This window comes from Mirounga angustirostris, unplaced genomic scaffold (genome assembly GCF_029215605.1).
Source record: "Mirounga angustirostris isolate CCGP_5_RB_7025 unplaced genomic scaffold, mMirAng1.0.hap1 SCAF_8, whole genome shotgun sequence".
In the NCBI taxonomy this organism is placed as follows: domain Eukaryota; kingdom Metazoa; phylum Chordata; class Mammalia; order Carnivora; family Phocidae; genus Mirounga; species Mirounga angustirostris.
In genome coordinates this window covers 86,070,957-86,083,966 of record NW_026991716.1, presented here as the reverse complement: position 1 = coordinate 86,083,966, position 13,010 = coordinate 86,070,957, and the positions used below count along the sequence as shown (strand labels likewise).

The 13,010-nt window shown below is 37.3% G+C and overlaps 1 protein-coding gene across 1 annotated transcript in view; it reads left to right on the top strand.

Annotated features, from left to right (window-relative positions):
* MCHR2 (melanin concentrating hormone receptor 2) overlaps positions 1-12,688 on the top strand; it is a 30,042-nt gene extending 17,354 nt beyond the window's left edge. The window contains exons 5-6 of the mRNA XM_045866044.2: positions 1,519-1,638; positions 10,569-12,688. Coding sequence (XP_045722000.1) covers positions 1,519-1,638; positions 10,569-10,884 — 436 coding nt within the window. The 3' untranslated portion in view covers positions 10,885-12,688. The remainder of the gene's footprint in view (positions 1-1,518; positions 1,639-10,568) is intronic.
* The last annotated feature ends 322 nt before the right edge of the window (positions 12,689-13,010 follow it).

Genomic DNA, 13,010 nt, shown 5'->3' with positions numbered 1-13,010 from the left:
GGAAGATTCCTTTTTCCCATCCACCACTTGTTAAATAGATGAGTCATTTCTGCATCATGTAGTCACAGCCCAAGAGGGATGGAGGTAGAGGCCCTTGCAAGGCTACAAATCCAGTAATGAAAATCTCCAGAGGACCGCAACATCAATAGGATTAATTGTTTATTCATTATTTCTCCCACCAGCACTGGCTGCACTCACAGATAAAAACCATCTGCCAATCTAAAGGTGAAATGATATTTAATCGCTGGTGGTCGATACATTACTATGGACCCCAATGTATCTTAAAGAGGAGCCCAACCTGAGATGACTGTAGAACTTCAGCCTGTGTCAAAGAAATAACAATGCTTCACTGTTTTGCACCAGCATCTGCTTCTGCTATTTTTGGTTGGTTATCATAAAGGATATTCTGAGGTTCTAGCCTCTGTTGATCTTCCCAGAATTAAGTTCTCATGGGGAACTGAGACTGGAACCACTGTGTGGCTTTCAGAGTCCCTCTAGTCCCAGGTGCTCTCTCTTCCTGCCACCCTGTCTACACCCACCCAACGTGGGCTGCCTTCTTCCACCAACGCCAAGGTTCTTCCAGGAAGGAAGACACCTGGCATCTGTGCAGAAATGGAGTTGGCTTACCTGAGAATTTCCCCTGGGGGAGCACCAAGGAAAAGACAGGCTCATTTCACAACAGGCCCTTTGAAAGGCCATCTGGAGCACTGATTACAAGTGTGGGTTGTGCAGCTGAACTGTCTGTCTGGGTTCAAATCCCACTTCTGCTCATTACTAGCTGAATAACCGTGGGCAAGCCACTTAACCCCACTGTGCCTTAGTTTGTTCTTCTGTAACATGAGAATATTAATGGCAATTGTACTCATGGGATTGCAGAGATTCAGTGGACTGAAGTATGTAAAGTACTCAGATCAGTGCCTATTATATAATAAATGCTACCTGCTATTCCATATTGTTGTTAATAACACTAAAAGATAATGGTAATACATATCTCACCTGTTCATACTCAGTAGCCTCAGGCTTGGCTAGAGAAGAGATAAGCTCTGTTGCTAGCAAGCAATGAAGAGCAAGACTTTTTTTTTTTTTTTTTTTTTTGCAGTTTCTTCTCTTTTTTTTCTTTCAAGATTTTATTTAAATTTAAGTTAGTTAACATATAATGTAGTATTAGTTTCAGGGCTAGAATTTAGTGATTCATTACTTGCATAATAACACCCAGTGTTCATTACATCAAGTGCCCTCCTTAATGCCCATCACCCAGTTACTCCATCCCTCCACCCACCTCCCCTCCAGCAACCCTCAGTTTGTTCCCTATAGTTAAGAGTCTCTTATGGTTTGCCCCCCTCTCTGTTTTTATCTTATTTTATTTTTCTCTATGTAAAAGCAGCAAAGATCCTTAACTTTTCCAAGAACTTTTATCCTGGGCCCTGAAAAATTAGAGAATCATGCCTCATAAACTGTAAAAGTTCCTGGCATTGTGGATATGATAGTCATGTCTTCTCTCTCTCTCTCATTTTACAGGTATACACTTTATTTGACGATAACAACTTTTTTTTTCCCTTTGCCTTTGATTTTGGTGTGCTATATTTTAATTTTATGCTATACTTGGGAGATGTATCAACAGAATAAGGATGCCAGATGGTAAGTGCTTACCGTATCTTGCTTTATTTGTTGAAAGAACAATTCAGAGATCCTAAGACATCTACAACAGAATTTTAAACAACAATCACTTGAAACATACCACATTTAGACATATGGGCATTAATGTCTACATGAGCAATTTGTGAAAACAGGACATGTTCTGAAGCAGCTATTTGAGGATCTCTCAGTGATAAATGTTGCAATCACTGATGAAACGGTTTCATAAAAATGTAAACAGAACTCAAGATACTATTTAAAGAATACTTTTATATTTGTCATCAATAATGTTATTTAAATGTTTTATTTGTACACTTTGCAGAGTTGTGTACATATGTAAATATCTTAGATGCCATGTATAACTTTCTAATTTTTGTGTTTTAAATTTTTAATTTGGAGGATAGGGATCTCATTAATATTTGAATACTTAGGACAAGATTGATTAGGACTAAATAAAACCGGAGACTTACCCTAAGACAATAGACTTGGGAAGAACCTTTAAAGATATTTGTCTCTAAAACTCTTATGAATAAATCTAAATTATTTTCTAGGGGGGGCCTTGGTGGCTAAGTCAGTGAAGCATCTGACTCTTGACTTTGGCTCAGCTCATGGTCTCAGGGTCCTGAGATGGAACCCTGCCTATGCTCCACACTCAGTTGAGGGGTAGGGGGTTGGGAAGGGCCTGCTGAGGATTCTCTCCCTCTCCCTCTCTGTCCCTCCCTCCCATGTGCACGTCCTGTTTCTCTCTACACATAAATAAATAAATCTTTTTAAAAAATTATTTTCTAGGGGCGCCTGGGTGGCTCAGTCGTTAAGCATCTGCCTTCGGCTCAGGTCATGATCCCAGGGTCCTGGGATCGAGCCCCGCATCAGGCTCCCTGCTCCGCAGGAAGCCCACTTCTCCCTCTCCTTGTGTTCCCTCTAGTTGTGCTCCCTCTCTTGCTGTGTCTCTCTCTGTCAAATAAATAAATAAAATCTTTAAAAATAAAAAATAAAAAAATTATTTTCTACTTGAAATTATCCATACCAAGTTGTTCAAGTGAGTGAGTCAGTGAATACATAATATGTTGGATTTTAAAAATATTATTAAAATTTGTCCTTACAACAAATTACTGTATTTGCTTTGGACAGACAAGATCACTAGATTTCCCACACATAACCCCCTCTTAATTAATCCCCTCTTAATCCCCTTCACCTATTTCAACCACCCCCCCACCCACATCCCCTCTGCCAACCACTAGTTTCTTCTCTATTTTTAAGAGTCTATTTTTTTATTTGTCTCTTTTTTTGCTTTCTTCATTTGTTTTGTTTCTTCCACATATGTGTGAAATCATATGGTACTTGTCTTTCTCTGATTGACTTAATTCCCTCAGCATTATACTCTCTGGCTCAATCCATGTTGTTGCAAATGGCAAGATTTTATTCTTTTTTATGGCTGAGTAATATTCCATCATATGTATATATCACACATTCTTTATTGTTGTCTATCAATGGACACTGCAGTTGCTTCCATATCTTGGCTATTGTAAATAATGCTGCAATAAACACAGGGTTACATATATTTTTTTCAAATTAGTGTTTTTGTATTTTGGGGGGTAAATACCCACTGGTGCATTACTGGATCATATGGTAATTCTATTTTTAATTTTTTAAGGAACCTCCATACTGTTTCCACAGTGGCTGCACCAGTTTGCATTCCCTCCAACAGTGCAAGAGCGTTCCTCTTTCTCCACAACCTCACCAACACCTGTTTTTTCTTTTTTTTAATTTTAGCCATTCTGATATGTATGAGGTAGTATCTCATTGTGGTTTTGAAATGCACTTCCCTGATGATGAGTGATGTTGAGCATCTTTTCATGTCTGTTGACCATCTGTATGTCTTCTGTGGAGAAATATCTGTTCCTATCTTCTGCCCATTTTTGAACTGGAGTATTTGGTTTTTTGGTGGTGAGTTGTGTAAGTACTTTATATATTTTGGGTACTAACCCTTTATCAGGTATGTCATTTGCAAATACCTTCTCCCATTTAATAGGTTGTCTTTTTGTTTTGTTGATAGTTTCCTTTGTTGTGAAGAAGCTTTTTATTTTAATGTAGTCCCAATAGTTTATTTTTGCTTTTGTTTCCCCTGCCTCAGAAGACCTATCTAGAAAAATGTTGCCATGGCTGATGTCAGAGAAATTACTGCCTGTGCTCTCTTCTGGGATTTTTATGGATTCAGGTCTCACATTTAGGTCCTTCATCCATTCTGAGTTTATTTTTGCTCATGGTATGAGAAAGTGGTCCAGATTCATTCTTTTGTATGTAGTTGTCCAGTTTCCCAACACCATTTGTTGAAAAGAATGTCTTTTTCCCATTGCACATTCTTGCCTCTTTTGTCAAAGATTAATTGACCATATATATAATTGTGGGTTTATTTTTGGGCACTCTATTCTGTTCCATTGATGTATGTGTCTATTTTTTGTGCCAGTACGAGACTGTTTTGATTACTACATCTCTGTAGTATGTCTTGAAATCTGGAATTGATACCTCCAGGATTGTTCTTCTAAGATTGCTTTGGCTATTCAGGGCCTTTTGTGTTTCCATACAAATTTTAGGATTATTTGTCCTAGTTTTGTGAAAAAAATGCTGTTGGTATCTTGATAGGGACTGCATTAAATCTGTAGATTGCTTTGGGTAGTATGGACATTTTAACAATATTTGTTTTCCCATTCCATGAGCATGAAATATCTTTCCATCTGTTTGTCGTATTTTCAATTTCTTTCATCAATGTTTTATTGTTTTCAGAGTACAGATCTTTTACCTGCTTGGTTAAGTTTATTCCTAGGCATTTTATTATTTTTGCTGCAGTTGTAAATGGGACTGTTACCTCAATTTCTCTTTCTAGCTACTCATTACTAGTGTATACCAATGCAATAGATTTCTGTATATTTATTTGTATCCCACGACCTTACTAAATTCACTTATCAGTTCTAGTAGATATTTTTAGTGGAGTCTTCAGGGTTTTCTAAATATAGTATCATGTATCTGCATAATAGTGAAAGTTTTGCTTCTTTTCAATTTAGATGTCTTTTATTTCTCTTTGCTGTCCGATTGCTGTAGTTAAGAATTCCAGTACTATGTTGAATAAAAGTAGTGAAAGAGAACATCCTGGCCATGTTCCTGATCTTAGAGGGGAAGCTCTCAGTTTTCCTCACTGAGTATGATGTTAGCTTTGGGTTTTTCATATATGGCCTTTATGATGTTGAGGGACCTTCCCTCTAAACTATTTTGTTGAGGGTTTTTATCATGAATGGGTGTTGTACTTTGCAAAATGCTTTTCCTACATCTTCTGAAATGGTCGTATGGTTTTTATCCTTTCTCTTATTAATATGATGTATCATATTGATTGATTTGTGAATATTGAACCACCTTGCATCCCAGGAATAATCCCACTTAATTGTGGTGAATGATTTTAATGTATTGTTGGAGTCAGTTTGCTAATTTTTGTTGAGGATTTTTGCATCTATGTTCATCAGAGATATTGACCTACAATTCTCTTTTTTTTGTAGTGTCTCTATCTGGTTTTGGTATCAGGGTAATGCTGACCTCAGAGAATGAATCTGGAAGCTTTCCTTCCTCTTCTATTTTTTGGAATAGGTTGAGAATAGATATTAGCTCTTCTTTAAATGTTTGGCACAATTCACCTGTGAAGCCATCTGGTCTGGACTTCTGTTTGTTGGGAGTTTTTTGATACTAATTCAATTTCATTGCTGGTAATCAGTCCATTCAAATTTTCTATTTCTTCCTGATTAAGTTTTGAGAAATTATATGTTTCTAGGAATTTATTCATTTCTTATAGATTGTCTAATTTGTTGGCATATAATTTTTCATAATATTGTCTTATGATCCTTTCAATTTCTGTAGTGTTGGTTGTTATTTCTTCTCTTTCTGATTTTATTTGAATCCTTTTTTTAAAAAATGAGTCTAGCTAACATTTTATCAATTTTGTTGATCTCCACAGAACCAGTTCCTGGTTTCATTGATCTGTTCTATTGTGGTTTTTTGTTTCTGTTTCATTTATTCTGCTCTAATATTTACTATTTCTTTCCTTCTATTGATTTTGGGTTTTGTTTGTTCTTGTTTTAGCTCTTTATGTATAAAAGTAGGATGTTTATTTGAGATTTTTTTTTTTTTTTTTTTTTTTTTTTGCTTATTGAGGTAAGCCTATATTGCTATAAACTTCCCTCAGAGAACAGCTTTTACTGCATCCCAAGGATTTGGGACCATTATGTTATCATTTTCATTTGTGTCCATATTTTTTTATTTCCTCTTTGATTTCTTGATTGACTCACTCATTATTTAGTAGCATGTTATTTAACATCCATGTATTTGTGTTCTTTCTAGATTTTTTCTTGTGGTTGATTTCTAGTTTCATCGCATATGGTCAGAAAAGCATGCATGATATGACTTTGATCTTCTTTAATTTGTTAAGACTTGTTTTGTGGCCTAACATGTGATCTATTCTGGAGAATGTTTCATGTGCACTTGAAAGAATGTGTATTCCACTCTTTTAAAATGGAATGTTCTGAATACATCTGTTGGGTCTGTCTGGTCCAATGTATCATTCAAAGCTACTGTTTCCTTGTTGATTTTCTATCTGATCTATCCATTGATATAAGTGGAGTGTTAAAGTCCCCTACTATTAGTTTATCACTATCAATTACTTCCTTCATTTTTGTTTATAGCTGCTTTATGTATTGGGGTGTTCCCATATTGGTTCCATAAATATTTACAATTGTAATATGTTCTTGTTGGATTGTTCCCTATATGACTATGTAGTATCCTTTGTCTCTTGCATGGTCTCTTTTTTTAAGTCTATTTTGTCCAATATAAGTAATGCTACCCCAGCTTTTTCTTTACTTCCATTTGCATGATAAATGTTTTCTATCCATTCACTTTCAAATTGCATGTGTCTTTAGGAATGAAATGAGTCTCTGGTATGCAACATATAGATGGGTCTTACTTGTTTATCCATTCAGTCACCCTATCTTTGGAGCATTTAGTCCATTTACATTAAAAGTAATTATTGATAGGTATGTACTTATTGTCATATTTTAAATTATTTTATGGTTGTTTTTGTAGTTCTTCTTTGTTCCTTTCTTCTCTTACCCTCTTCTCTCATGGTTTGATAGCTTTCTTTGGTGATATACCTGGGTTCTTCTCTTTATATTTTGCATATCTATTACTGGTTTTTGATTTGTGGTCATCATTATGTTATATTTAACATTTTATGCATATAGCAGTCTGTATTAAGTTGATGGTCTCTCAAGTTTGAACCCTAGATCTAAAAGCACTAAATTTTTACTTCCTTACCCCCAATATTTTAGGTATATGGTGTTAAACTTTACATCCTTTTATTTTGTGAATTCCCAGGCTGATTTTTATAGATATACTTATTTTTTCTGCTTTTGTGCTTTCTACTTTTCTTACTCCTGCTTATGGTCTTTCCTTTCCACTCAGAGAATCCCCTTTAATATTTCTTGTGAGGTTGGTTTAGAGGTGATGAATTTCTTTAACTTTTATTTGTCTAGGGAACTCTTTATCTCTCCTTCTATTCTGAATGATAGCCTTGCTTAATAGAGCATTCTTGGTTGCAGGGTTTTGTTTTGTTTTTTTTTTTTCTTTCAGCATTTTGACTATATCATGACACTCTCTTCTTGCCTGCAAAATCAACTCAAAGTCTTATGGGGTTTCCCTTATATGTAAATGTTTTCTTTTCTCTTGCTGCTTTTAAAATTCTCACTTTATCACTGTTTTTTGCCATTCTAATTATTATGTGTCTTGCTGTGTATCTCCTTGGGTTGGTTTTATTGGGAGCTCTCTGTGCCTCCTGGATCTGGAAGTCTTTTTCCTTCCTCCAATTAGGGAAGTTTTCAGCTATTATTTCTTCAAATAAATTTTCTGCCCCCTTTTCTCTCTCTTCTCCTTCTGGAATCCCTGTGATGCAAATATTATTATGCTTGATTGTGTTGCTGAGTTCTCTTAATCTATTCTCATTTTTTATTTTATTTTTTCTCTCCTGTTCAGCTTGATTGCTTCCCATTATTCTGTCTTCTAGGTCTCTGATCCATTCTTCTGGTTCCTCTGTTTTACTATTTTGTGCTCACTTTGCCAGCACACATACCTCTATTCTACTATTAATTCCCCCTAGTGTATTTTTACTTTCAGTAATTTCTCAAGTCCAGTGAGTATCTTTATGACCATTACCTTAAATTCTCTATCAGGCATATTGCTCATCTCCATTTCATTGGCTCTCTTGCTGTGATTTTGTCCTGTTCTTTCATCTGGGGCCCATTCCTCTGATCCTCATCTTATCTAACTCTGTGTCTGTTTCTATGTGTTAGGAAAGTCAGCTACATCTTCTGCTCTTGAAAGTAGTGGCCTTATGAAGAAGAGGTCCTATAGTGCTCTGCAGTGCAATGTTCCCTGTTCACCAGAACCTGGCACTTCAGGGGTGTCTCCTATATGTGTTGCATGTGCCTTACTATTATGGCTGAACTGCATTTGCTTTCAGCCCAGTCATCTGCAATGGCTCTCTCTGCCTGCTATGGGCAGGGTTTGGTTCCTGTGTTGTTAACAGATCAGTATGGGGCTGCCTTGGGCTTGAGTTGGGTCAAACCAGGCATCTGCCAGAGTTGCAGTCACATTGAACTGGAGGGCACTCTCCCTGTGTTGTCCCCTGAGAAGCTTTCATTGGTGGGTGGGGCCTGCAGTCAGACCAGAGATGTCTGCCCCTAGCCCACTGCTGGGGCCACAGTGGAACTTGTGTGTGTGGTTATCGTCCCCTTTCCCCAGGGCAGGAGTCACTTTGTAGTGCTGCTGGCCACTGTCAGTGCTGTTTGCACACTGCCAAGCTTGTGGCAGTGTTTTGAATGGGCTCCAGCCAAAAGTATATTGGAGAAGGCAGATCCGCAGCATGTGGGGTTGGGGCACGCAGGGTTAGCAAAATTTGCATAGATGTGCTCTGGGAGAGGACCTGTAGCCACTTTTGAGGACTGCCAAGGGCAGGTTGGAGAGGTCAGTTCTGAGGAGAGCAGGGGGGTGGGGCACGCTGTTAGCATACCAGGTAGAGAGTGTTCATGTTGGTTCCCTAGGTGTCCATTTATCTAGGCTGGAGGGCAGGAGAGGGAAATGGCACCACCAGCTCTTTTATTCTTGGAGAAGTCTCCTAATGATCTCTGCTCCTCCAGCAAATGTTCTGAGCTTAGTAAATAAATCTTCCAGTAAGCCCCATGCATTTTTCAAACTGCTGCTTCTATTCTATATCTCCAAGAAACTGTTTGTTGGCCTGTCTCCTTAAGGGTGGGAACTCAATTCCTACCACCCTTTGGCTCTCCCAGAGCTGAGCCTGTTAATTTTTAAAGTTCCAGGTGTTAAGCCTCACTGATTGTAAACATTTGTAAAGTTAAGCCCCTCTGGTTTAAAGCCAAATGTGGAGAATCATCTTCTGAGTTCAAATCCCCCCTGCCTGGGGTACCTGGTGTAGGGTCTGCTCCTCTGCCTTATTCATGCATGCAGCTTTCTGCTCTCCTGAAGACAGTCTCACATGTCAGTTTGGTTCTTCTTTGTCCTTCCAATCATTTTTGATATACTCTCTTCTCTATGATTAACTATGGAGAGTCTGTTCTGCCAGGCTTTGAGTCATTTTCTAGGCTATTTACACTGATGTGGGTGTTATGTAGGTGTATCCATGGGATACGGTGAGTTTATAACCCACCATCTCCCCTAGAAGTCAAATGGGTGATCAATTTGACTATGAGTAAAAATTCGTGGCAAACTCTGGTACCAAAATTTTAGGTGTTCTATTGACCCATGACACTTTTTCTCACTTAGCTTCTTGAAATTCTTTGGAAATATTGCATTCTTAAAGGGTGGTCTGTTTAGAATGGGAAAGGGAAGCAGCCACAGTTATAGAAAAATAACTTAGCCTCTAAAATAAATGTATCACAGGGAGCTGAGCTAGTGAGACAGTTGAAATGGAATCACATGAAATATTAAGACACTGACAGCTGGAGAGGATGCTTGAGCCCTTTGAAGACAGTTCTCCAAAGCAGATCACTTTGTTCCCAGCACTTTTCTCAGAAATGCAAAGAGCATCTTATGAAACAGAACTCATACTGCCAGTTATCCCTCAAAATGGAAGAACTTAGAAGAATGATGGTGCCTACTGTGATAAACTGCAGAGGAATCTTTACCTTACATAGACTTTCAGTTGCCATGCTTTTTTTATATTATTCCTCAGGCTTATTCATCTGCTTCAACTATGTCCCTGGGACATTTCTATTAAATGTCTAAATATAATATAACATGATAAAACTTGGGAAGTTTAACATATTTTTTATTTTGGAATAATTTTAAATTAATAGAAAAGTTGCATAAACAGTAGAGAGAGTTCCTATATACTCCTCACTTTGTTTCTCCATTAATATCCTACCTTACCATGATGCATTTGTCAAAGCAAAGAAAATGGCATTAGTACATTACTACTAACTAAACTCTATCCCTTATTGGATTTCTCCAGTTTTTCCACTACAGTCCTCTTTCTGGTCTAGGATTCAATGCAGAATACCATATTGTATTTAGTTGTCATGTCTCCCCAGTCTCCTCTGGTCTATGACAGTTTCCCACTCTTTCCTTATTTTTCATGACCTCAAGGGTATTAAGGAGTACTGGTCAGGTATCCTGTAGAATGTTCCCAATCCGGATTTGTCTGATATTGTATCACAATTAGACTGTAGTTATGTGTTTTGGGGGAAAATCAGTTCTTCTCATCACAACATATCAGGGGGCACATGGTAACTGCATTACATCGCTGTTGATGAAAGTTCTAGAAAATCATTGCCCATAATTTCTATGGTTGTTTATGTTTGTCTACCCTAATGTTTCCTTTATAGTTACAACACCAGTGTTCCAAAGGAGAGAGTGATGAAGCTGACGAAGATGGTGCTTATACTGGTGGCGGTCTTTATCCTAAGCGCTGCCCCCTATCACGTGATACAGCTGGTGAACTTACAGATGGAGCAGCCCACGCTGGCCTTCCACGTAGGCTATTATCTCTCCATCTGTTTCAGCTATGCCAGCAGCAGCATTAACCCTTTTCTCTACATCGTGCTGAGTGGGAATTTCCGGAAACGCTTGCTTCAAGTGCAAAGGAGAGTGACTGACAGGGAAATCAACAATATAGAAAATATCTTGAAATCAAGCTTTTAGGAGAGTACATGAATCACCAAAAGTCTAGATAGACTTGTCTATGTTATTGGTATTATTAGAAAGCGCAGGTTAAACAGTATGCTTGTGTCCATCCTTCTGTGTCCTTGTGACGCTTCGTAGCATGGAACGGAAGTGTAACCATTCAAATGCAATGAGTTTAATATGCTAACTTTAGTAAGATGTAAAATATTTGTCTGCATTGGGAGTAAGGAATGGAATAGTCTAAGATACCTGAGCTCCATGGTTGTGGATGTTATTTCAGCATATTAGAAACTAGTCACTGATAAAAAGGCCATCCATGACTATTAACTGAAAACTCACCAAGGAATCTGGCCTTGCCGGCCACACTGTGCTCACTGCAACAGTGCTCTTAAGGTTCCTAGGAGGGGAACACCTTACAATGAGGTCTGAAATTTGTCCATTTTTTATCTATAAAATTTCATATGGTCCAATCGAATGCCTTCGGTAATCAGCTCCACCTGTTAGCATAACAGTTACCATGTACTGAACATATGCAATATGTAAGATCATATGTAACAAACCTATGAGGTACATATTACCTCAATTTACTTAGCCTCAGAAAGGTTAAGTGATAGCTTGATGCTGCACAGCTACATAAGAGCTGGGCTAAAATCCAGGTCTGCCCGTTTCTGTCCTTTGAAAGCACCACTTTGGCAAACTGTAACTATCATTCTGGAGACAGTCAACAATGTGGAGGGCTTTGCTTTCTTCGACAGCCCCATAAGGAAATAATTATTATCTGTAAGAAATTAGTTGATGGTTTAAGTATATTTTGCATTAGCTTTGTTCTCATGCTTATGAATTGTAGAAACCAGCATCTGCATTTTAATAATAGCATTCTTCAGGATGTTAAGCATACACTCAAGATACACTCTCTTTAGGTACAGTATGTGTTTGTTCAAGGGTACAAAAGTAATACCCCTTAAATTTGTAGATGTTCATTATATCTATCTCTTCCTCTTTGGGCTTATATAAAACATGCACTTCGTATAGAAAGAAAAGAAAGAAATGCTTCTAAAGCCTGTATTTTCAACAAAGGTAAACACTGTTATTTTGTTTGTGGATGAAATCTATAAACCCACTTCCTTCATGTGAATCATAAAATCACTTGCTCCATGGATGTCTTAAACTGATTTTTAATCTACCCTTTACAGAAAAGAGTCACAGAGACCAGCTTTTTTAACAACCTAATGGCCATTTTTTTATATCTCAATTGTCAAGACACATGACTTTTAACCCAATGCATTTGGTTCTAGATCTTCTAAAGACCATTTTGAAACAAGGTAATATATAAACACATATCTGGGTTAAAGGTCATATAAACAACATGAGACTGATGTAGGTCACATCTGAGATATTTTAGTTCTGTAACTGAGCTCTACAGAGCTACACCCAGAGCCTAGGTGCTCCTTTACAATGTCAGAAGAAGCTGGGTCATGGCTACAGTCCAGCGACCTTCCTTCTCACTTCCCTAAGGTGCAATAGTCAGGGTTCAGTGAGTAACCCTGACATCTGAAGACCCAACACCATGGGTCATACACAGATGTTGTCACTTGGTAATTGAAAAACAGTTGAAGAGTTTACCTCCATTGTCTTTTTTAATACAGAAAATATTATGAATTTAAAGATATAAATGATTTTAAACCAAAAGACATTTTTCTAATAGCATTTCCAATAGGCCTCAAATAATTCCAATATGTAAATTGGTCAGTGATTTGTTTTAATTTATATGTATTAAGGGTTGTAAAGAATGTTAGCATTTAATCGAAGTACAAAATAAAAAGGGTGGCTATTAAATTCATTTCTGTGCCTTTATACAGTTTTTCTATACATAAGTGGATACACACACACAAACACACACACAGATGCAAATTTGCTGAAGTGATCTGATAGAGATTCTCTGTTTTGTATTTTTGCCCATAATATGTGTACATGTTTACTTCCAAGACAAGTTGATGATCAGTTTCCCATATCTAATTAATACTTGGGTATTTGTCATTACTTACAATCATAACTATATGCTTATTCAATTTTAGGTAGCTCATTTAAATTTTGACCAATTAATGTAAATCAATGAATAATGCTTATATATTTATTTACTTCTG